This window comes from Oncorhynchus keta, chromosome 17 (assembly GCF_023373465.1).
Source record: "Oncorhynchus keta strain PuntledgeMale-10-30-2019 chromosome 17, Oket_V2, whole genome shotgun sequence".
Taxonomy (NCBI): Eukaryota; Metazoa; Chordata; class Actinopteri; order Salmoniformes; family Salmonidae; genus Oncorhynchus; species Oncorhynchus keta.
The window spans coordinates 58090506-58116972 of record NC_068437.1 but is presented as its reverse complement, the minus strand read 5'-3'; the positions used below and the strand labels follow the sequence as shown (position 1 = coordinate 58116972).

General features: G+C 44.3%; 1 protein-coding gene across 1 annotated transcript in view; it reads left to right on the top strand.

Annotated features, from left to right (window-relative positions):
- The first annotated feature begins 310 nt into the window (after positions 1-310).
- LOC118378909 (anoctamin-3-like) overlaps positions 311-26467 on the top strand; it is a 120712-nt gene continuing 94555 nt past the window's right edge. The window contains exons 1-6 of the mRNA XM_052467048.1: positions 311-322; positions 427-589; positions 13488-13750; positions 14545-14700; positions 25661-25761; positions 26169-26229. Of these exons, the coding sequence (XP_052323008.1) occupies positions 311-322; positions 427-589; positions 13488-13750; positions 14545-14700; positions 25661-25761; positions 26169-26229 (756 nt within the window). The remainder of the gene's footprint in view (positions 323-426; positions 590-13487; positions 13751-14544; positions 14701-25660; positions 25762-26168; positions 26230-26467) is intronic.

Below are 26467 nucleotides of genomic sequence, written 5' to 3'. Positions count from 1 at the left end.
ATTGGTCCTTCTGTAGCTCAGTTGGTAGAGCATGGCGCTTGTAACGCCAGGGTAGTGGGTTCGATTCCCGGGACCACCCATACGTAGAATGTATGCACACATGACTGTAAGTCGCTTTGGATAAAAGCGTCTGCTAAATGGCATATATTATTAGATTGATGAGGGGAAAAAAACAATTTAATACATTTTAGAATAAGGCTGTAACGTAACAAAATGTGGAAAAAGTCAAGGGGTCTGAATACTTTGGTACTGTACCTATCATGATTCGATATGGATTGCGATTTGATATTCCAAACATACTGCTCACAATATGCCTACCACAGTGAGATGAGAGAGAGCCATGAGAAGCTACAGGACAATAAATAGACGAGTTTTGGAGCAGGTAAAGCCGACTAGCTGGATCTATTTTCCCTCTTCCATCTGCAGCCGGATCTCCAGGACCAGACACGTGCCCAGCTCCAGACCCAGCAGGTCGACCCCTGGTTACAGCACCAGGCCCAGGGAAAGGACCACCGTCAGCTCCAAGCCCAGACCCAGCCTCTGACCCACAGTCACAGCACCTCCTGCACCCTCATCCCCTCAAAGACAGGTCAGTCAGTCGGTGTGTCTGTCCGTTCTCCCCACAGCCTGTCTGAGTTTTTGACGTATTCTACAACAACTTTAACAGTGCGGTTAGTATATACAGTTTTAGTGTGATTCCTGGAGGAAGTAAACCCACATCCTCACATACTGTAGGTCTAACAAGGTCATGATGGGTTGATGCAGGGTGAGACCAGTTTTCACTCTCGGCGACAGCATCATAACATATAATATATATACAAAAGTATGTGGACACCCCGTAAAATTAGTGGATTCAGCTATTTCAGCCACACCCGTTGCTGACCGGTGTATAAAATCGAGCACACAGCCATGCAATCTCCATAGACAAACATCGACAGTAGAATGGCCCTTACTGAAGAGGTCAGTGACTTTCAACGTTGCACCGTCCTAGGATGCCACCTTTCCAATAAGTCAGTCAAATTTCTGCCCTGCTAGAGCTGCCCCGGTCAACTGTAAGTGCTGTTATTGTGAAGTGGAAACACATTCTCTGGCAGACATGGCTTGTCAATGTTAAGGGTCTTGTGTTATTTTAACCAACAGCCACAATGTCCTACATTTGAATTGTGCATTCTGGTAGTCCGACGGACAAATCTGGGTTTGGCGAATGCCAGGAGAACTCTACCTGCCCAAATTCATAGTGCCAACTGTACATTTTGGTGGAGGAGGAATAATGGTCTGAGGATGTTTTTCGTGGTTCGGGCCCCTAAGTTCCAGTGAAGGGAAATCTTAACGCAACAGCATACAATGACATTCTAGACGATTCTCTGCTTCCAACTTTGGGGCAAATTTGGGGACGGCCCTTTCCTGTTTCAGCATGACAAGGTCCTTACAGAAATTGTTTGTCAAGATTGGTGTGGAAGAACTTGACTGGCCTGCACAGAGCCCTGACCTCAACCCCATCAAACACCTTTGGGATGAATTGGAACGCCAAATTAATGCCCATGATTTTAGAATGACATGTTCGACGTTCAGTTGTCCACATACTTTTGGTCATGTAGTGTAGATTGATGGTCCACTTTCTACACTGTAATTGCTACTCACTATCATGGACTGTTTACTGTTTATCATGGACTGTTTACTGTTTATCATGGACTGTTTACTGTTTATCATGGACTGTTTACTGTTTATCATGGACTGTTTACTGTTTATCATGGACTGTTTACTGTTTATCATGGACTGTTTACTGTTTATCATGGACTGTTTACTGTTTATCATGGACTGTTTACTGTTTATCATGGACCGTTTCCTGTTTATCATGGACCGTTTCCTGTTTATCATGGACTGTTTACTGTTTATCATGGACCGTTTCCTGTTTATCATGGACCGTTTACTGTTTATCATATCAGTACTTAATCCACCATCATGTGAGATTTGTTTATGATGATGATGATGACATGTGATAATGATTTTATTCATCGTTAGCTCTGGCAGACTGTAAAATACATTACGTTGTGCTGGTATTTAAACAAAAAAAACAGACAGATTGTTTTTCAGTGGTTCCAATGGTTCCGTAACCAAACTTGTCCTTACCTCAAGCCCCGTAAACCTTACCCTTACCTCAAGCCCCGTAAACCTAACCCTTACCTCAAGCCCCGTAAACCTTGTCCTTACCTCAAGCCCCGTAAACCTAACCCTTACCTCAAGCCCCGTAAACCTAACCCTTACCTCAAGCCCCGTAAACCTAACCCTTACCTCAAGCCCCGTAAACCTAACCCTTACCTCAAGCCCCGTAAACCTTACCCTTACCTCAAGCCCCGTAAACCTTGTCCTTACCTCAAGCCCCGTAAACCTAACTCTAACCTCAAGCCCCGTAAACCTAACCCTTACCTCAAGCCCCGTAAACCTAACTCTAACCACAAGCCCCGTAAACCTAACCCTTACCATAACCTTTGACTATACCCTGTTGAGTATCAACTACCTAAAAAAAAATGTTTTACATTTGTTTTCATAGTGACAGTGACATTGCTTACACATGGTATTGATTTGAGATGATTGTGATACATCTTCAGGTGGTGTTGTGTAAAGCGGTGGCTGTTTTAAACGTTGGCGTCACTGTGAGGCGTGGGGGGGGGAAACTATGCAGTGGTGCGGTGAGCAACACACCGCATTAAGCCACAGTGGATAAGATAGATGTCGCCGCTGTGAGGGAGAAGAAAAAAATCATTCTCCTCTAATAAGGACATCTGTAGCGGTGGGGGAGAATTCACTCAAATACCATTCACATTCAAATGAGCAGTTTAGCATGACTCAGAAGTCCCTGCATGCATCCCCAAAATTCACCTGCCTAGTGCACTACCTTGGACCACTACAGGGAATAGGTTGCCATTGGGGACAGGAGACTGTCTATTCTGAGCAGGATCCAGCAGGGAAAATACACTCTGGTGCCAGATCGGTTTTTGTTGTTGCTGTCAGGTCTGTGCAAAATATGAATCGTGTTGCACGACACCATTTTTTCGTCAAAGACATAAGATGTAGAACGTATGATGATGATTAGTGCCTCTGTACAGTCTTTTCCATAATGGCTGGATCACAGAAATAGTATTACTTAGAATGGGTATCCCCATGCAAGTCCATGTAATTCTATCTCTATGAGCTAGATCCTGTGTAATGTATGTAGAACCTTGGTCTTAGTCGCGATGGGTCGTTTTAACACCTTTGTGGGGTGGAAGGTAGCCTAGTGGTTAGAGTGGAGGGGCGGCAGGGTAGCCTAGTGGTTAGAGTGGAGGGGCGGCAGGTAACCTGGTGGTTAGAGTGGAGGGGTGGCAGGTAACCTAGTGGTTAGAGTGGAGGGGCGGCAGGTAGCCTAGTGGTTAGAGTGGAGGGGTGGAAGGTAGCCTAGTGGTTAGAGTGGAGGGGTGGAAGGTAGCCTAGTGGTTAGAGTGGAGGGGTGGAAGGTAGCCTAGTGGTTAGAGTGGAGGGGCGGAAGGTAACCTAGTGGTTAGAGTGGAGGGGCGGCAGGTAGCCTAGTGGTTAGAGTGGAGGGGCGGCAGGTAGCCTAGTGGTTAGAGTGGAGGGGCGGAAGGTAACCTAGTGGTTAGAGGGAGGGGCGGCAGGTAGCCTAGTGGTTAGAGTGGAGGGGCGGAAGGTAACCTAGTGGTTAGAGCGTTGGGACCAGTAACCGAAAAGGTCGAATCCCAGAGCTGACAAGGTAAAAATCTGTCGTTCTGCCCTCGAACGAGGCAGTTAACCCACTGTTCCAAGGCCGTCATTGAAAAAAAGAATTTGTTCATATTAACCGACTTGTCTTGTTAAATAAATAAATGTAAAATAAAAATGTGTTGACTATCTTTGACAGAGGAATGGGAACACTGAATAACTACAGACATCAATGATTCCAAAAACCCCGAAGGGTTTTTAAAGAAACAGTACCACTGGCCGCCCCACCACTGTTGTTGCTGTTCTTTGTGGCCGAGCTGAGGAGAGTTGTGCAGCCTGGTAAAACAACAGTGTGTAGCACATGTTACGCTTGATGTCCGAGGGGGAAAACAGTGTTGGGTTGGCATTGACTCTGAACCCCTGTATATAGCCTCCACATTGCCTCTGTACCAGTACCCCTGTATATAGCCTCCATATTGACTCTGTACCAGTACCCACCTGTATATAGCCTCCACATTGACTCTGTTCCAGTACCCCCTGTATATAGTCTCCACATTGACTCTGTACCAGTACCCCCTGTATATAGCCTCCACATTGACTCTGTACCAGTACCCTCTGTATATAGTCTCCACATTGACTCTGAACCCCCTGTATATAGCCTCCACATTGCCTCTGTACCAGTACCCCTGCATATAGCCTCCACATTGACTCTGTACCGGTACCCCTGTATATAGCCTCCACATTGACTCTGTACCGTAATACCCTATATATAGCCTCCACATTGACTCTGTACCAGTACCCCTGCATATAGCCTCCACATTGACTCTGTACCGGTACCCTGTATATAGCCTCCACATTGACTCTGTACCGTAATACCCTGTATATAGCCTCCACATTGACTCTGTACCAGTACCCCTGTATATAGCCTCCACATTGACTCTGTACCAGTACCCCTGTATATAGCCTCCACATTGACTCTGTACCGTAATACCCTGTATATAGCCTCCACATTGCCTCTGTACCAGTACCCCTGCATATAGCCTCCACATTGACTCTGTACCGGTACCCCTGTATATAGCCTCCACATTGACTCTGTACCGTAATACCCTGTATATAGCCTCCACATTGACTCTGTACCAGTACCCCTGTATATAGCCTCCACATTGACTCTGTACCAGTACCCCTGTATATAGCCTCCACATTGACTCTGTACCGGTACCCCTGTATATAGCCTCCACATTGACTCTGTACCAGTACCCCTGTATATAGCCTCCACATTGACTCTGTACCAGTACCCCTGTATATAGCCTCCACATTGACTCTGTACCGGTACCCCTGTATATAGCCTCCACATTGACTCTGTACCAGTACCCCTGTATATAGCCTCCACATTGACTCTGTACCAGTACCCCTGTATATAGCCTCCACATTGACTCTGTACCGGTACCCCTGTATATAGCCTCCACATTGACTCTGTACCGGTACCCCTGTATATAGCCTCCACATTGACTCTGTACCGGTACCCCCTGTATATAGCCTCCACATTGACTCTGTACCGGTACCCCTGTATATAGCCTCCACATTGACTCTGTACCAGTACCCCTGTATATAGCCTCCACATTGACTCTGTACCGGTACCCCTGTATATAGTCTCCACATTGACTCTGTACCGGTACCCCTGTATATAGCCTCCACATTGACTCTGTACCAGTACCCCTGTATATAACCTCCACATTGACTCTGTACCGGTACCCCTGTATATAGTCTCCACATTGACTCTGTACCGGTACCCCCTGTATATAGCCTCCACATTGACTCTGTACCGGAATACCCTGTATATAGCCTCCACACTGACTCTGTACCGGTACCCCCTGTATATAGCCTCCACATTGACTCTGTACCGGTACCCCCTGTATATAGCCTCCACATTGACTCTGTACCGTAATACCCTGTATATAGCCTCCACACTGACTCTGTACCGTAATACCCTGTATATAGCCTCCACACTGACTCTGTACCGTAATACCCTGTATATAGCCTCCACACTGACTCTGTACCGTAATACCCTGTATATAGCCTCCACATTGACTCTGTACCGTAACACCCTGTATATAGCCTCCACTTTGACTCTGTACCGTAACACCCTGTATATAGCATCGTTATTGTTAGTCTTATTGTGTTACTTTTTATTATAACTTTTATTTTAGTCTACTTGGTAAATATTTCTTCTTCTTGAACCGCACTGTTGGTTAAGTGCTTGTAAGTAAAGCATTTCACAGTAAAGTCTACACCAGTTAGGAAATTATATGTAACAAAATGTGTAAAAAGTCAAGGGGTCTGAATATTATCCAAATGCATGGCCCCTCCCTGGATTTTAGGTTAAATGCTCTACAACAAGGCTTTCTTAGTGTCCAATAAGCTTTCTCTACCCTTAACCTTCTTCTGAACACCTCCAAAACAAAGGTCATGTGGTTTGGTAAGAAGAATGACCCTCTCCCCTCAGGTGTTATTACTACCTCTGAGGGTTTAGAGCTTGAGGTAATCACCTCATACAAGTACTTGGGATTATGGCTAGATGGTTCACTGTCCTTCTCTCAGCACATATCAAAGCTGTAGGCTAAAGTTAAATATACACTTGGTTTCCTCTATTGTAATGAAATCCTCTTTCACCTCAGCTGCCAAACTATCTCTGATTCAGATGACCATCCTACCGATGCTAGATTACAGAGACATAATTTATCGATCGGCAGATAAGGGTGCTCTCGAGCAGCTTGATGTTCTTTACCATTTGGCCATCAGATTTGCCACCAAGGCTCCTTATAGGACACATCACTGCACTCTATACTCCTCTGTAAACTGGTCATCTCTGTATACCCGTCGCAAGACCCACTGGTTGATGCTTATTTATAAAACCCTCTTTGGCCTCACTCACCCCTATCTGAGATACCTATTGCAGCCCTCATCCTCTACCCGTTCTGACAGTCACATTCTGTTAAAGGTCCCCAAAGCATACATCCCTGGGTCGCTCCTCTTTAAATTTTTGCTGCAGCTAGCGACTGGAACGAGCTGCAAAAAAACACTCAAAATGGACAGTTTTATCTCAATCTCTTCATTCAAAGACTCAATCATGGACACTTTGACTGACAGTTGTGGCTACTTTGTGTTATGTATTGTTGTCTCTACCTTCTTGCCCTTTGTGCTGTTGTCTGTGACCAATGTTTGTACAATGTTTTTGCGCTGCTACCATGTTGCTGTGGTGTTGCTACCATACTGTGTTGTCATGTGTTGCTGCCTTGCTATGTTGTTATCTCAGGTCTCTCTTTATGTAGTGTTATGGTGTCTCTCTTGTCATGATGTGTGTTTTGTCCATATTTATATGGTATTTATATTTTTAATCCCAGCCCCCGTCCACGCAGAAGGGCTATTGCCTTTTGGTAGACTATCATTGTAAATAAGGATTTGTTGTTAACTGACTTGTCTAGTTAAATAAAGGTTAAATAAAAATAAAGCAATTTGTTTATTTGGCTATTTTTTTGTGTTGTGGTTTTTCTTAGTCAAAGAAATGTAGTGTAGCTAACTGCAGTGTTTTTCCTGTCTGAAATCATCTTACCATAGCTTGGTCTGTGTAATGCAAATTAACATGAGCAGCTTGGCAGTTTCCCAAAGTTTGGTGGTTTTAAACTTAACATAACTAATGTTAACTAGCTATGTTTTGTGCAAGAAAGTATGATATATTGTGGTGTATGAACTGGCCTTAGCTAACGTTACAGTCTTACGTTGGCTAACTTTACCTAGCTAGTTAACTGGCTATCATAGCAGCCAAGGACTTTCCCCATCTTATTTGTGCATATTTGTGCCCCGATTACAAGGTTTACAGCAGTTTACACGTTGACTTCCTATATAAAAAACATGACTTAGCAAAATATAGCTGTCTAGCTAGCTTTCCTTGTTTGTTGGTTAGCTACCTAGACAAAGTTAGCACTCATCTTTCTGTTATAATGTTACATTAGCTAGCTAGCTAAATAGCTCATCAAAATAAAAGCACATTCAATTGGCTAGCTACCTTTATTTGCCTGTTCGTTAGCTAGCTAGCTTTCAGCTGACTGGTGTTGGCTATTTTGCTAGAGGCTAGCTGCTGGACTTTATACAAGCTTGGAAAACATTAGCTCCCTAGCTAATCAATATATCTGCTTTTGCATTTATTGATTAACCTCAGCTTGAACATCACCATATAGCTAGCTATCTACAGGAGCCTAGGTTTGTCCGCATATACACTTCTTATGACTGGCAGCCTGGTATAAGCAGCTGTGTTGTTGCCGAGCAACAGACCCAGTGTTAGAACTCTGAGATCCGGCTAAAAAACATGTTAGCATTGTTAGAAATGTTACAAAAAAGTAGTACATCGTTTGTTCTTAATGGACAAAAATGAGCACGATAAATTATAAATGTAATCAAAACTGTTGCCCCTAAAAAACAGTCTGAAAGGTGTAAAGTCTTATAACTTTATGGATGCTGTCGTCTTGTTCTTATCTGACAGCTAGATATTGAGCTAGTTCTGGGCAAATGTAACCTTTATTTAACTAGGCACGTCAGTTAAGAACAAATTCTTATTTACAATGACGGCCCTCCCCCGGCCAAACCCGAACGACGCTCGGCCAATTGTGCGCCACCCTATGGGACTCCCAATCCCGACCGGATGTGACGCAGCCTGGATTCGAACCAGGGTCTGTAGTGACGTTAGACCACTGCAAAGAAATTGTCTGGCGAACCTATTGCTAACGACCATGTTAAAAATCAAGAGAGAATGAAAAGTGGATAGTGTCATTATTATTAACTTGGGTTATGTCCCCAGAGAAAGGATAGTGTCATTATTATCTAGGGTTAGCACCCTAGAGAAAGGATAGTGTCATTATTATCTAGGGTTAGCGCCCTAGAGAAAGGATAGTGTCATTATTATTAACTTGGGTTATGTCCCCAGAGAAAGGATAGTGTCATTATTATCTAGGGTTAGCGCCCTAGAGAAAGGATAGTGTCATTATTATCTAGGGTTAGCGCCCTAGAGAAAGGATAGTGTCATTATTATCTAGAGTTAGCGCCTAGAGAAAGGATAGTGTCATTATTATCTAGGGTTAGCGCCCTAGAGAAAGGATAGTGTCATTATTATCTAGGGTTAGCGCCCTAGAGAAAGGATAGTGTCATTATTATCTAGGGTTAGCGCCCTAGAGAAAGGATAGTGTCATTATTATCTAGAGTTAGCGCCCTAGAGAAAGGATAGTGTCATTATTATCTAGGGTTAGCGCCTAGAGAAAGGATAGTGTCATTATTATCTAGAGTTAGCGCCCTAGAGAAAGGATAGTGTCATTATTATCTAGGGTTAGCGCCTAGAGAAAGGATAGTGTCATTATTATCTAGAGTTAGCGCCTAGAGAAAGGATAGTGTCATTATTATCTAGGGTTAGCGCCCTAGAGAAAGGATAGTGTCATTATTATCTAGAGTTAGCGCCTAGAGAAAGGATAGTGTCATTATTATCTAGGTTAGCGCCCTAGAGAAAGGATAGTGTCATTATTATCTAGGGTTAGCGCCCTAGAGAAAGGATAGTGTCATTATTATCTAGAGTTAGCGCCCTAGAGAAAGGATAGTGTCATTATTATCTAGGGTTAGCGCCTAGAGAAAGGATAGTGTCATTATTATCTAGGGTTAACGCCCTAGAGAAAGGATAGTGTCATTATTATCTAGGGTTAGCGCCCTAGAGAAAGGATAGTGTCATTATTATCTAGGGTTAGCGCCCTAGAGAAAGGATAGTGTCATTATTATCTAGGGTTAGCGCCCTAGAGAAAGGATAGTGTCATTATTATCTAGGGTTAGCGCCTAGAGAAAGGATAGTGTCATTATTATCTAGGGTTAGCGCCCTAGAGAAAGGATAGTGTCATTATTATCTAGGGTTAGCGCCTAGAGAAAGGATAGTGTCATTATTATCTAGGGTTAGCGCCTAGAGAAAGGATAGTGTCATTATTATCTAGGGTTAGCGCCCTAGAGAAAGGATAGTGTCATTATTATCTAGGGTTAGCGCCCTAGAGAAAGGATAGTGTCATTATTATCTAGGGTTAGCGCCCTAGAGAAAGGATAGTGTCATTATTATCTAGAGTTAGCGCCCTAGAGAAAGGATAGTGTCATTATTATCTAGAGTTAGCGCCCTAGAGAAAGGATAGTGTCATTATTATCTAGAGTTAGCGCCCTAGAGAAAGGATAGTGTCATTATTATCTAGAGTTAGCGCCTAGAGAGTGGCTTGAAAGTCAACCTACATTACGTGATTGTTATTGCAGTGCCACAGTATCGGCATCAACATCATTATGCTCGTTAGTCTAGTTTTCAGATTCAAGGCACATCACCCCAGAATGTTGTCTGATCTGGGAAGAGTAGCATCATGTCAAACAAAGCCAAATACTGTACACAATTACAGTTCCTACTTAAAGCTACACCATCAAATCCACATTTATTTGCCACATGTTGTGTTCTGTACAAGTGTAGACTTTAGCCTTATTGTAAAATGAATTTTGAAACAAATCTCTCAATCTACACACAATACCCCTGTCGTGTCTTTGGGTTTGAGTGAAAGAGTGGAAAGACTGAAGAACAAAGGAGAAGCGATGTCTCTATCGGGCCGTAGGCAGCTACTCTATCGTAAATACAGATTCTGATGCATTCTAAATGACCACCCATTTTGAAAAGGAAAATGCAATAAATATTTACTCTGATCTGCGCTTCGGTAGGTTAGTCGTGGATGCTGGTCGTGTTGGCCAACAGAGATCTTCCTGTCCTCGAAAGAATGTCTCTGGTGGTAAATTGGATACGTTGTCGTAACGTCATTGTGTGGTAGACGGGCTCCTCTGTCTGTTCTTTCCTAGCCCACGTTTGCAGCTGCTGTTGCTAACACAACGGCTAGGAGGTATCACTTCTGTAGTGAATAAGAGTTCAAAGTTCATACCATTCATAACCAAAGCTCACGCTGAGGTTGGCTTCCTTCTGTAGTTATTATCTGAACCCTTCTGACATCGGATCGTCATCCTAATGTACCCGGAACAGAAAGTTATATTGTCGTCAAGGCTTTATATAGGATGGGAGAGGAGGACGTGTTTCATAGTTTATAACCAATGTCTCTTCACGTGGGCGGGCCACTGAGTCGGGCCTAATTCACTCATGAAAACCCAATTCTCACATTTTAGAAGCTAAAATGACATTTCATCCCCCCCAAATCATTTCATATTCCAACATTTAAATTGCACAACAATTCCATGTGAATCTGATAACTATAATGTGTAGACTTTCCACTTTACCGTTTATGTCATCCTATCATTGATGAGAATGTCTCAGATGACAACCGAACTGACATCATATTCATTAGGTACCAACGCATATGTTCAACTGGTTGGATTACCAGAATATGGTTAATTTCACCCCACCTTCTGATGTTCCCAGAATCTCTGTTTAACAAAGGCTATTCAAGAGTCCCTCTGTAGAGTCAAGAGTGAGGGAAGGGAGAACGGTATTTATGGGGAGGGGGTCATAAACCTTACCCACAGGCCAACGTCATGACAGTTCTTCTTGCGATTAACCTGCATGTTGCAAACCAACATAAAAATGACCGTGGGTTGTCCTGGTTGTGGTCCCCCTCTGGTGGTCGACCCAGTTAGGGTGTCTGCAAATGAAGAAGTCCGCCCCAAGGCTGGGCAGCATTTGTCCAGCTGGTGATCGCTGTTGCAGTCCCCCTCTGGTGGTAGACCCTGTTAGGTGTCTACCTTACCCACAGGCCAACGTCATGACACCCCATAATGACAAATTGAAAACAAGTTTTTAAAATGTTTGCAAATGTATTCAAAATTTTAAAAAAACAGATACCTTAAGTATTCAGAGCCTGAGAATTGAGCTCAGGTGCATACCCTGTTTCCATTGATCATCCTTGAGATGTTTCTACAATTTGATTGGAGTACACCTGTGGTAAATTAAATTGATTGGACATGTTTTGGAAAGGCACACACCTGTCTATATGAGATCCCACAGTTGACAGTGCATGTCAGAGCAAAAACCAAGCCATCACGAGGTCGAAGAAATTGTCCATAGAGCTCCAAGACAGGATTGTGTCGTGGCACAGATCTGGGGAAGGCTACCAAAAATGTCTGCAGCATTGAAGGTTCTCAAGAACACAGTGGCCTCCATCATTCTTAAATGGATGACGTTTGGCACATGACAGAGCTTGCCAAAAGGCACCTAAAGGTCTCAGACCATGAGAAACAAGATTCTCTGCTCTGATGAAACCAAGATTGAACTCTTTGGCCTGAATTCCAAACGTCATTTCTGGAGGAAACCTGGCACCATCCCTAAGGTGAAGCATGGTGGTGGCAACATCACGCTTCACCTAGAGTGAAGCATGGTGGTGGCAGCATCATGTTGTGGGGGTGTCTTTCAGCGGCAGGGACTGGGAGACTTGTCAGGAATGAGGGAAAGATGAATGGAGCAAAAAAAATATTGAGATCCTTGATGAAAACTTGCTCCAGAGCACTCAGGACCTCAGACTGGGGCCAAGGTCTGAATACTTATGTAAATGTAATATTTCATTTTCTTTATTTTTATAAGTGTTTGAACCTGTTTTTGCTCTGTTATTATGGGGTATTGTGTGTAAATTTATGAGGGGGGGGGGACAATTGAATACATTTTTGAATAAGGCTGTATGTAGCGTAACAAAATGTGGAAAAAGTCAAGGGGTCTGAATACTTTCAGAATGCACAGTATCCATATATTCAGAAAACCAGCAGGCAAAACTGGTTGAAAGGACATCGTTATTACAAAAACCGTCTCAAATGTTATGAGATTGTTATGACATTATTTCAACCAGTTTCCCCCTGGTCTTGCCTGCTGGGCAAAGTTTCAGAATGTAGTGCTTTGAAGAAAGTATAGGAAGGAGCAACATTATTCAAGTGATGCTTAGCAGCATAACATACCATGACATCATAACATCCAGACATTAACAATACAAATACTGTCTTGACCATTTACTGGTCTGCATTATTCAAGTGATGCTTAGCAACATGACATACCATGACATCATAACATCCAAACATTAACAATACAAATACTGTCTTGGCCTTTTACTGGTCTGCATTATTCAAGTGATGCTTAGCAGCATGACATACCATGACATCATAACATCCAAACATTAACAATACAAATACTGTCTTGGCCTTTTACTGGTCTGCATTATTCAAGTGATGCTTAGCAGCATGACATACCATACCATGACATCATAACATCCAGACATTAACAATACAAATACTGTCTTGGCCTTTTACTGGTCTGCATTATTCAAGTGATGCTTAGCAGCATGATATACCATGACATCATAACATCCAAACATTAACAATACAAATACTGTCTTGGCCTTTTACTGGTCTGCATTATTCAAGTGATGCTTAGCAGCATGACATACCATGACATCATAACATCCAAACATTAACAATACAAATACTGTCTTGGCCTTTTACTGATCATCCTGTGTCTGTCTGTCTGTCTGTCTGTCTTGACCTTTTACTGATCATCCTGTGTCTGTCTGTCTGTCTGTCTGTCTGTCTGTCTTGACCTTTTACTGATCATCCTCTGTCTGTCTGTCTGTCTGTCTTGACCTTTTACTGGTCTGTCTGTCTGTCTGTCTGTCTGTCTGTCTGTCTGTCTGTCTGTCTGTCTGTCTGTCTTTTTTCTTGACCTTTTACTGATCATCCTGTATCTGTCTGTCTGTCAGAAGCTGCGAAGGACCACTATTGGGAGGAGTCAGATGCTGTGACGGACCACTATGGGGAGGAGTCAGAAGCTGCGACGGACCACTATGGGGAGGAGTCAGAAGCTGTGAAAACCAACTATGGGGAGGAGTTAGAAGCTGTGAAGGACCACTATGGGGAAGAGTCAGAAGCTAGTGCGTACAAGGCAGGAAGGACAGACGAGTCGTTTCTCATTCAGAAACCTGCCATCCGAGCCAAATTAGAGGCACGAGCAGATTCTCTTCAGGTACCACAAACACAAGCACACATTAAAAGAAAGGCCAGCCCTCTCAATCTGATTGGCCGTCAGGCATGTCAATCACCCGGCTATTCCAACCAATCGGGACGCTTGGACGCACAGCTGGGCTCCTTCCTTGACAACCTCAAGTTAGCGCGTTTACATGCTGATGAACTATTCACATGCTGTTTCCTAACCTATTCCCTCTTTCCTATACCATTAAATTAAGACCATTAAATTGTGTGTGTGTGTGTGTGTGTGTGTGTGTGTGTGTGTGTGTGTGTGTGTGTGTGTGTGTGTGTGTGTGTGTGTGTGTGTGTGTGTGTGTGTGTGTGTGTGTGTGTGTGTGTGTGTGTGTGTGTGGTGACAAAGCTTACAGTTATGGGCCTCAAAGTTGCATTCTGACCAGACAACCCTAGAGTTGGTAGATCTATGTCAATCAGCACATAAGTACATTGCAGGTCAGGGCTCAAAGACCAGCCTCTCAGACGAGCTCCAGACAGCCATTTTTTCCACACCCACCCAATAACCAGAATGACCCTGCACCAATCTTTTTCAATGTCTCACAGTTACGCAGCTTTGAAACATTTGGTTGAGGCTAACTATCAAACGTTAATGAAGTCACTCTTCTTTTGCACCACACTAAATGCTATTTATAACACACATTTATTTGAGGCTATTAATATGATTATGAGTTTAGTTGAAAAAAAAAAAAAAAAAAAAACTCAAGTTGTTGACATAAGTGTTTTATGAATTTCTTATGGATGTGTTATGAAGGTACTGATAAACAGTTATTCCCGTAGGGGACCAACCCCGGGCAGCCGTCCGGTCTGATGTTCAGAGATGGAAAGAAGCGTATCGATTACATCCTGGTCTACAGGAAGTCCAGTCCTCTGGTGGAAAAGAGAGTCACCTTTGAGAGGAACCTGAGAGCTGAGGGGCTGATGCTGGAGAAAGTGGTAGGGTACATATACTACACTCTAACAGGGGTCAGAGTGACGGCAACAGGCTGGGCTAAAACTTTTTTTGGGGGGGTGGGGATTTTAGTTTTGGTTGTACATTTTTTAAAAACTAATTATCACTTAGGAATTCAGCTAATAATGAGTTGAGTCCTACGAATGTGATCATTTCTCAATGTAATAAAGGTATGAAATCATTGTTATTTTCAAATTTAATCTCGTTTTGGGTTTAGTTGTGGTCAATTTGCAGTGTACAAATGATTATAATTACGTTCCGGCCTTTCGCTCCTGAAAGAAATCGGCCCGCGGCTGAATCTAGTTGCCCCTGGTATATATACTGAACAAATATATAAACGCAACCACTTCAACGTTTTTTTTTCTAAGTTACAGTTCTGATAAGAAAATCAGTTAATTGAAATAAATAAATTAGGCCCTAATCTATGGATTTCACATGACTGGGCAGGGGAGCAGCCAAGGGTGTGGCTAGGAGGGCATAGGCCCACCCAATTGGGAGCCAGGCCCAGCCAATCAGAGAGTTTCCCCACAAACGGGCTTCATTACAGACAGAAATACTCCTCAGTTTCATCAGCTGTCCGGATGGTTGGTCTCAAACGATCCCGTAGGTGAAGAAGCTGGATGTAGAGGTCCTGGGTTGGCATGGTTACACGTGGTCTACTGCCAAATTCTCTACAACGATGTTGGAAGTGGCTTATGGTAGAGAAATGAACATTTAGTCATCTGGAAACAGCTCTGGTGGACGTTTCTGCAGTCAGCATGTCAATTACATGCTCCTTCAAAGCTTGTGGGGCATCGTGTTGTGTGACAAAACTGCACATTTTAGAGTGGCTTTTATTGTCCCCCAGCACAAGGTACACCTGTGTAATGAACATGGCTGTTAAAACCGGCTTGTTGATAATCCAACCACCTGACAGGTGTGGCATATCTTGGCCAAGTAGAAATGCTCAGGGATGTAAACACATTTCTGCACAAAATTTGAGAGAAATACACTTTCTGTGCATATAGGATCTTTTATTTCTGCTCATGAAACATGGGACCAACACTTTACATGTTGCGTTTATATTTTTGTTCAGTGTAATATAGACTAGAGGAGCATGTGAGCTGATGCTGGAGAAAGAGGAAGGCTCTCCTACTGTATACTACAACTACATTAATATAGTATATACTCTCCTACCGTATACTACAACTACATTTTATAGTATATACTCTACTGCTGTATACTACAACTACATTAATATAGTATACACTCTACTGCTGTATACTACAACTACATTCATGTAGTATATACTCTCCTACTGTATACTACAACTACATTAATATAGTATATACTCTCCTACTGTATACTACAACTACATTAATATAGTATATACTCTCCTACTGTATATTACAACTACATTAATATAGTATATACTCTCCTACCGTATACTACAACTACATTAATATAGTATATACTCTCCTACTGTATATTACAACTACATTAATATAGTATATACTCTCCTACTGTATATTACAACTACATTAATATAGTATATACTCTCCTACTGTATATTACAACTACATTAATATAGTATATACTCTCCTACTGTATATTACAACTACATTAATATAGTATATACTCTCCTACTGTATATTACAACTACATTAATATAGTATATACTCTCCTACTGTATACTACAACTACAATTTGTAGTATATACTCTCCTACTGTATACTACAACTACATTTTATAGTATATACTCTCCTACTGTATATTACAACTACATTAATATAGTATATACTCTCCTACTGTATACTACAACTACATTTTATAGTATATACTCTACTGCTCTATACTACAACTACATTAATATAGTATATACTCTACTACTGTATACTACAACTACATTAATATAGTATATACTCTCCTACTGTATACTACAACTACATTTTACATTTACATTTAGCAGACGCTCTTATCCAGAGCGACTTACAAATTGGTGCATTCACCTTATGACATCCAGTAGAACAGTCACTTTACAATAGTGCATCTAAATCTTAAAGGGGGTGAGAAGGATTACTTATCCTATCCTAGGTATTCCTTAAAGAGGTGGGGTTTCAGGTGTCTCCGGAAGGTGGTGATTGACTCCGCTGTCTTGGCGTCGTGAGGGAGTTTGTTCCACCATTGGGGGCCAGAGCAGCGAACAGTTTTGACTGGGCTGAGCGGGAACTGTACTTCCTCAGTGGTAGGGAGGCGAGCAGGCCAGAGATGGATGAACGCAGTGCCCTTGTTTGGGTGTAGGGCCTGATCAGAGCCTGGAGGTACTGAGGTGCCGTTCCCTCACAGCTCCGTAGGCATTTTATAGTATATTTTATAGTATATACTCTCCTACTGTATATTACAACTACATTAATATAGTATATACTCTCCTACTGTATATTACAACAACATTAATATAGTATATACTCTCCTACTGTATACTACAACTACATTAATATAGTATATACTCTACTGCTGTATACTACAACTACATTAATATAGTATATACTCTACTGCTGTATACTACAACTACATTAATATAGTATATACTCTCCTACTGTATACTGCAACAACATTAATATAGTATATACTCTACTACTGTATACTACAACTACATTAATATAGTATATACTCTCCTACTGTATACTACAACTACATTTTATAGTATATACTCTACTGCTGTATACTACAACTACATTAATATAGTATATACTCTACTGCTGTATACTACAACTACATTAATATAGTATATACTCTCCTACTGTATACTACAACTACATTTTACATTTACATTTAAGTCATTTAGCAGACGCTCTTATCCAGAGCGACTTACAAATTGGTGCATTCACCTTATGACATCCAGTAGAACAGTCACTTTACAATAGTGCATCTAAATCTTAAAGGGGGGTGAGAAGGATTACTTATCCTATCCTAGGTATTCCTTAAAGAGGTGGGGTTTCAGGTGTCTCCGGAAGGTGGTGGTTGACTCCGCTGTCCTGGCGTCGTGAGGGAGTTTGTTCCACCATTGGGGGCCAGAGCAGCGAACAGTTTTGACTGGGCTGAGCGGGAACTGTACTTCCTCAGTGGTAGGGAGGCGAGCAGGCCAGAGATGGATGAACGCAGTGCCCTTGTTTGGGTGTAGGGCCTGATCAGAGCCTGGAGGTACTGAGGTGCCGTTCCCCTCACAGCTCCGTAGGCATTTTATAGTATATTTTATAGTATATACTCTCCTACTGTATATTACAACTACATTAATATAGTATATACTCTCCTACTGTATATTACAACAACATTAATATGGTATATACTCTCCTACTGTATACTACAACTACATTAATATAGTATATACTCTACTGCTGTATACTACAACTACATTAATATAGTATATACTCTACTGCTGTATACTACAACTACATTAATATAGTATATACTCTCCTACTGTATACTGCAACAACATTAATATAGTATATACTCTACTACTGTATACTACAACTACATTAATATAGTATATACTCTCCTACTGTATACTAAAACTACATTTTATAGTATATACTCTACTGCTGTATACTACAACTACATTAATATAGTATATACTCTACTGCTGTATACTACAACTACATTAATATAGTATATACTCTCCTACTGTATACTACAACTACATTAATATAGTATATACTCTACTGCTGTATACTACAACTACATTAATATAGTATATACTCTCCTACTGTATACTGCAACAACATTAATATAGTATATACTCTACTACTGTATACTACAACTACATTAATATAGTATATACTCTCCTACTGTATACTAAAACCACATTTTATAGTATATACTCTACTGCTGTATACTACAACTACATTAATATAGTATATACTCTACTGCTGTATACTACAACTACATTAATATAGTATATACTCTCCTACTGTATACTACAACTACATTAATATAGTATATACTCTACTGCTGTATACTACAACTACATTAATATAGTATATACTCTCCTACTGTATACTACAACTACATTAATATAGTATATACTCTACTGCTGTATACTACAACTACATTAATATAGTATATACTCTACTGCTGTATACTACAACTACATTAATATAGTATATACTCTCCTACTGTATACTACAACAACATTAATATAGTATATACTCTACTACTGTATACTACAACTACATTAATATAGTATATACTCTCCTACTGTATACTACAACTACATTGTATAGTATATACTCTCCTACTGTATACTACAACAACATTAATATAGTATATACTCTACTACTGTATACTACAACTACATTAATATAGTATATACTCTCCTACTGTATACTACAACTACATTAATATAGTATATACTCTATTACTGTATACTACAACTACATTTTATAGTATATATACTCTCCTACTGTATACTACAACTAAATTAATATAGTATATACTCTACTACTGTATACTACAACAACATTAATATAGTATATACTCTACTGCTGTATACTACAACTGCATTCATGTAGTATATACTCTCCTGCTGTATACTTCAACTACATGAATATAGTATATACTCTACTACTGTATACTACAACTACATTAATATAGTATATACGCTACTACTGTATACTACAACTACATTAATATAGTATATACTCTCCTACTGTATACTACAACTACATTAATATAGTATATACTCTCCTACTGTATACTACAACTACATTAATATAGTATATACTCTATTACTGTATACTACAACTACATTTTATAGTATATACTCTCCTACTGTATACTACAACTAAATTAATATAGTATATACTCTACTACTGTATACTACAACAACATTAATATAGTATATACTCTACTGCTGTATACTACAACTGCATTCATGTAGTATATACTCTCCTGCTGTATACTTCAACTACATGAATATAGTATATACTCTACTACTGTATACTACAACTACATTAATATAGTATATACGCTACTACTGTATACTACAACTACATTAATATAGTATATACTCTCCTACTGTATACTACAACTACATTAATATAGTATATACTCTCCTACTGTATACTACAACTACATTAATATAGTATATACTCTACTACTGTATACTACAACAACATTTGTGTGTGGAGGGGCGGCAGGGTAGACTAGTGGTTAGAGTGTAGAGGTGGCAGGGTAGCTTAGTGGTTAGAGTGGAGGGGCGGCAGGGTAGACTAGTGGTTAGAGTGTAGAGGCGGCAGGGTAGCCTAGTGGTTAGAGTGGAGGGATGGCAGGGTAGCCTAGTGGTTAGAGTGGAGGGCGGCAGGGTAGTCTAGTGGTTAGAGTGGAGGGGCGGCAGGGTAGCCTAGTGGTTAGAGTGGAGGGGCGGCAGGTAGCCTAGTGGTTAGAGTGGAGGGCGGCAGGTAGCCTAGTGGTTAGAGTGGAGGGGCGGCAGGTAGCCTAGTGGTTAGAGTGGAGGGGCGGCAGGGTAGCCTAGTGGTTAGAGTGGAGGGGCGGCAGGGTAGACTAGTGGTTAGTGGAGGGTGGCAGGGTAGCCTAGTGGTTAGAGTGGAGGGCGGCAGGGTAGCCTAGTGGTTAGAGTGGAGGGGCGGCAGGGTAGCCTAGTGGTTACATTTACATTACATTTAAGTCATTTAGCAGACGCTCTTATCCAGAGCGACTTACAAATTGGTGCATACACCTTATGACAACCAGTGGAACAGCCACTTGCATCTAAATCTTGTTGGGGGGAAGGGGGGTGAGAAGGATTACTTACCCTTACTTACCCTATCCTAGGTATTCCTTGAAGAGGTGGGGTTTCAGGTGTCTCCGGAAGGTGGTGATTGACTCCGCTGTCCTGGCGTCGTGAGGGAGTTTGTTCCACCATTGGGGGCCAGAGCAGCGAACAGTTTTGACTGGGCTGAGCGGGAACTGTACTTCCTCAGTGGTAGGGAGGCGAGCAGGCCAGAGGTGGATGAACGCAGTGCCCTTGTTTGGGTGTAGGGCCTGATCAGAGCCTGGAGGTACTGAGGTGCCGTTCCCCTCACAGCTCCGTGGCGAGCACCATGGTCTTGTAGCGGATGCGAGCTTCAACTGGAAGCCAGTGGAGAGAGCGGAGGAGCGGGGTGACGTGAGAGAACTTGGGAAGGTTGAACACCAGACGGGCTGCGGCGTTCTGGATGAGTTGTAGGGGTTTAATGGCACAGGCAGGGAGCCCAGCCAACAGCGAGTTGCAGTAATCAAGACGGAGATGACAAGTGCCTGGATTAGGACCTGCGCCGCTTCCTGTGTGAGGCAGGGTCGTACTCTGCGGATGTTGTAGAGCATGAACCTACAGGAACGGGACACCGCCTTGATGTTAGTTGAGAACGTCAGGGTGTTGTCCAGGATCACGCCAAGGTTCTTAGCGCTCTGGGAGGAGGACACAATGGAGTTGTCAACCGTGATGGCGAGATCATGGAACGGGCAGTCCTTCCCCGGGAGGAAGAGGAGCTCCGTCTTGCTGAGGTTCAGCTTGAGGTGGTGATCCGTCATCCACACTGATATGTCTGCCAGACATGCAGAGATGCGATTCGCCACCTGGTCATCAGAAGGGGAAAGGAGAAGATTAATTGTGTGTCGTCTGCATAGCAATGCTAGGAGAGACCATGTGAGGTTATGACAGAGCCAAGTGACTTGGTGTATAGCGAGAATAAGAGGGGCCTAGAACAGAGCCCTGGGGACACCAGTGGTGAGAGCGCGTGGTGAGGAGACAGATTCTCGCCACGCCACCTGGTAGGAGCGACCTGTCAGGTAGGACGCAATCCAAGCGTGGGCCGCGCGGAGATGCCCAACTCGGAGAGGGTGGAGAGGAGGATCTGATGGTTCACAGTATCGAAGGCAGCCGATAGGTCTAGAAGGATGAGAGCAGAGGAGAGAGAGTTAGCTTTAGCAGTGCGGAGCGCCTCCGTGATACAGAGAAGAGCAGTCTCAGTTGAATGACTAGTCTTGAAACCTGACTGATTTGGATCAAGAAGGTCATTCTGAGAGAGATAGCGGTAGAGCTGGCCAAGGACGGCACGCTCAAGAGTTTTGGAGAGAAAAGAGAGAAGGGATACTGGTCTGTAGTTGTTGACATCGGAGGGATCGAGTGTAGGTTTTTCAGAAGGGATGCAACTCTCGCTCTCTTGAAGACGGGAGGGACGTAGCCAGCGGTCAGGGATGAGTTGATGAGCGAGGTGAGGTAAGGGAGAAGGTCTCCGGAAATGGTCTGGAGAAGAGAGGAGGGATAGGGTCAAGCGGGCAGGTTGTTGGGCGGCCGGCCGTCACAAGACGCGAGATTTCATCTGGAGAGAGAGGGAGAAAGAGGTCAGAGCATAGGGTAGGGCAGTGTGGGCAGAACCAGCAGTGTCGTTTGACTTAGCAAACGAGGATCGGATGTCATCGACCTTCTTTTCAAAATGGTTGACGAAGTCATCTGCAGAGAGGAGGAGGGAGGGGGGGGAGGATTCAGGAGGGAGGAGAAGGTGGCAAAGAGCTTCCTAGGGTTAGAGGCAGATGCTTGGAATTTAGAGTGGTAGAAAGTGGCTTTAGCAGCAGAGACAGAGGAGGAAAATGTAGAGAGGAGGGAGTGAAAGGATGCCAGGTCCGCAGGGAGGCGAGTTTTCCTCCATTTCCGCTCGGCTGCCCGGAGCCCTGGGGCGGCAGGGTAGCCTAGTGGTTAGAGTGGAGGGACGGCAGGGTAGCCTAGTGGTTAGAGTGGAGGGATGGCAGGGTAGCCTAGTGGTTAGAGTGGAGGGACGGCAGGTAGCCTAGTGGTTAGAGTGGAGGGGCGGCAGGTAGCCTAGTGGTTAGAGTGGAGGGCGGCAGGTAGCCTAGTGGTTAGAGTGGAGGGGTGGCAGGGTAGCCTAGTGGTTAGAGTGGAGGGCGGCAGGGTAGCCTAGTGGTTAGAGTGGAGGGGCGGCAGGGTAGCCTAGTGGTTAGAGTGGAGGGGCGGCAGGTAGCCTAGTGGTTAGAGTGGAGGGGCGGCAGGTTGCCTAGTGGTTAGAGTGGAGGGACGGCAGGTAGCCTAGTGGTTAGAGTGGAGGGCGGCAGGGTAGACTAGTGGTTAGTGGAGGGGTGGCAGGGTAGCCTAGTGGTTAGAGTGGAGGGGCGGCAGGGTAGCCTAGTGGTTAGAGTGGAGGGCGGCAGGGTAGCCTAGTGGTTAGAGTGGAGGGGTGGCAGGGTAGCCTAGTGGTTAGAGTGGAGGGGTGGCAGGGTAGCCTAGTGGTTAGAGTGGAGGGACGGCAGGGTAGCCTAGTGGTTAGAGTGGAGGGACGGCAGGGTAGACTAGTGGTTAGAGTGGAGGGGCGGCAGGGTAGACTAGTGGTTAGAGTGGAGGGGCGGCAGGGTAGCCTAGTGGTTAGAGTGGAGGGCGGCAGGGTAGCCTAGTGGTTAGAGTGGAGGGACGGCAGGGTAGCCTAGTGGTTAGAGTGGAGGGATGGCAGGGTAGCCTAGTGGTTAGAGTGGAGGGACGGCAGGTAGCCTAGTGGTTAGAGTGGAGGGGCGGCAGGTAGCCTAGTGGTTAGAGTGGAGGGGCGGCAGGTAGCCTAGTGGTTAGAGTGGAGGGGTGGCAGGGTAGCCTAGTGGTTAGAGTGTAGGGGCGGCAGGGTAGCCTAGTGGTTAGAGTTTAGGGCGGCAGGTAGCCTAGTGGTTAGAGTGGAGGGGCGGCAGGGTAGCCTAGTGGTTAGAGTGGAGGGCGGCAGGTAGCCTAGTGGTTAGAGTGGAGGGGCGGCAGGTAGCCTAGTGGTTAGAGTGGAGGGGCGGCAGGTAGCCTAGTGGTTAGAGTGGAGGGCGGCAGGGTAGCCTAGTGGTTAGAGTGGAGGGGCGGCAGGGTAGACTAGTGGTTAGTGGAGGGGTGGCAGGGTAGCCTAGTGGTTAGAGTGGAGGGGCGGCAGGGTAGCCTAGTGGTTAGAGTGGAGGGGCGGCAGGGTAGCCTAGTGGTTAGAGTGGAGGGTGGCAGGGTAGCCTAGTGGTTAGAGTGGAGGGGCGGCAGGGTAGCCTAGTGGTTAGAGTGGAGGGACGGCAGGGTAGCCTAGTGGTTAGAGTGGAGGGACGGCAGGGTAGCCTAGTGGTTAGAGTGGAGGGACGGCAGGGTAGACTAGTGGTTAGAGTGGAGGGGCGGCAGGGTAGCCTAGTGGTTAGAGTGGAGGGGCGGCAGGGTAGCCTAGTGGTTAGAGTGGAGGGACGGCAGGGTAGCCTAGTGGTTAGAGTGGAGGGACGGCAGGGTAGCCTAGTGGTTAGAGTGGAGGGACGGCAGGGTAGCCTAGTGGTTAGAGTGGAGGGACGGCAGGTAGCCTAGTGGTTAGAGTGGAGGGGCGGCAGGTAGCCTAGTGGTTAGAGTGGAGGGGTGGCAGGGTAGCCTAGTGGTTAGAGTGTAGGGGCGGCAGGGTAGCCTAGTGGTTAGAGTGGAGGGCGGCAGGTAGCCAGCCTAGTGGTTAGAGTGGAGGGGCGGCAGGGTAGCCTAGTGGTTAGAGTGGAGGGCGGCAGGGTAGCCTAGTGGTTAGAGTGGAGGGGGCGGCAGGGTAGACTAGTGGTTAGAGTGTAGAGGCGGCAGGGTAGCCTAGTGGTTAGAGTGGAGGGATGGCAGGGTAGCCTAGTGGTTAGAGTGGAGGGGCGGCAGGGTAGTCTAGTGGTTAGAGTGGAGGGGCGGCAGGGTAGCCTAGTGGTTAGAGTGGAGGGGCGGCAGGTAGCCTAGTGGTTAGAGTGGAGGGCGGCAGGTAGCCTAGTGGTTAGAGTGGAGGGGCGGCAGGTAGCCTAGTGGTTAGAGTGGAGTGGCGGCAGGGTAGCCTAGTGGTTAGAGTGGAGGGACGGCAGGTAGCCTAGTGGTTAGAGTGGAGGGCGGCAGGTAGCCTAGTGGTTAGAGTGGAGGGCGGCAGGTAGCCTAGTGGTTAGAGTGGAGGGGTGGCAGGGTAGCCTAGTGGTTAGAGTGTAGGGGCGGCAGGGTAGCCTAGTGGTTAGAGTGTAGGGGCGGCAGGTAGCCTAGTGGTTAGAGTGGAGGGCGGCAGGGTAGCCTAGTGGTTAGAGTGGAGGGGCGGCAGGGTAGCCTAGTGGTTAGAGTGGAGGGGTGGCAGGGTAGCCTAGTGGTTAGAGTGGAGGGCGGCAGGGTAGCCTAGTGGTTAGAGTGGAGGGACGGCAGGGTAGCCTAGTGGTTAGAGTGGAGGGACGGCAGGGTAGACTAGTGGTTAGAGTGGAGGGACGGCAGGGTAGCCTAGTGGTTAGAGTGGAGGGACGGCAGGGTAGACTAGTGGTTAGAGTGGAGGGGCGGCAGGGTAGACTAGTGGTTAGAGTGGAGGGGCGGCAGGGTAGCCTAGTGGTTAGAGTGGAGGGCGGCAGGGTAGCCTAGTGGTTAGAGTGGAGGGGCGGCAGGTAGCCTAGTGGTTAGAGTGGAGGGGCGGCAGGTAGCCTAGTGGTTAGAGTGGAGGGGCGGCAGGTTGCCTAGTGGTTAGAGTGGAGGGACGGCAGGTAGCCTAGTGGTTAGAGTGGAGGGCGGCAGGTAGCCTAGTGGTTAGAGTGGAGGGGCGGCAGGTAGCCAGCCTAGTGGTTAGAGTGGAGGGCGGCAGGTTGCCTAGTGGTTAGAGTGGAGGGGTGTCGTTCTGCCCTGAACAGGCAGTTAACCCACTGTTCCTAGGCCGTCGTTGAAAATAAGAATTTGTTCTTAACTGACTTGCCTGGTTAAATAAAGGTTAAATAAAAATGAAATATCCAATCAGTTTTCCCATGTTGATTCAACGTCATCACATACCGTTGTTGTTGTTGTTGAAATGACGTGGAAACAACATTGATTCAACCAGGTTTTTTGCCCAGTGATCATATTCTCAAATATTGTCATCATGTCTTTGTCATGACATTCTCAAATATTGTCAGATGCTAGTCTTTGTCACAAGCTAATTTCCGATTTCGTCCCCTCGAAAGCCGTCTCTGACCAACACGGACATCATGTTTGTGAAGATCCACGTTCCCTGGGACACACTCTGTAAATACGCTGAGCAGATGAACATCAGGATGCCATTCAGGTAGCACTTCCTACGAATTCCCTCCACATAATGCATTATAGACACATGTATAACGCCTCATGAGAGGGACATAATGCATTATAAACACATTTATAACGCCTCATGAGCTATACATAATGCATTATAAACACATTTATAACGCCTCATGAGCTATACATAATGCATTATAGACACATTTATAACGCCTCATGAGCTATACATAATGCATTATAGACACATTTATAACGCCTCATGAGCTATACATAATGCATTATAATACGTGACATAAGCGCTTGACAACTACTCATAAACATCTATGACGACAGCTCGTTCAAAAACGTTTGATAGGCTCTTTGTATGTCTTGATCCGTTGTGGATTCTTCCACCCAACCGACGACGTCTTCTAATTTATTGCAATTTTTTTTCAGGAAGAAAATGTACTTTACAGATTGGAAGAGCAAAGTTATGGGCAGGCAAGTGGATTTACGTGTTATCTTATTAGGTTCGGGCACAGTGTGATGCCGAGCTTGACTGTCTGAGCACTGCAGAGCACTTTCTAATGAAATACCAGATATAAATACATAATATAAATATAAATACCAGATATAAATACATAATATAAATATAAATACCAGTTATAAATACATAATATAAATATAAATACCAGATATAAATACATAATATAAATATAAATACCAGATATAAATACATAATATAAATATAAATA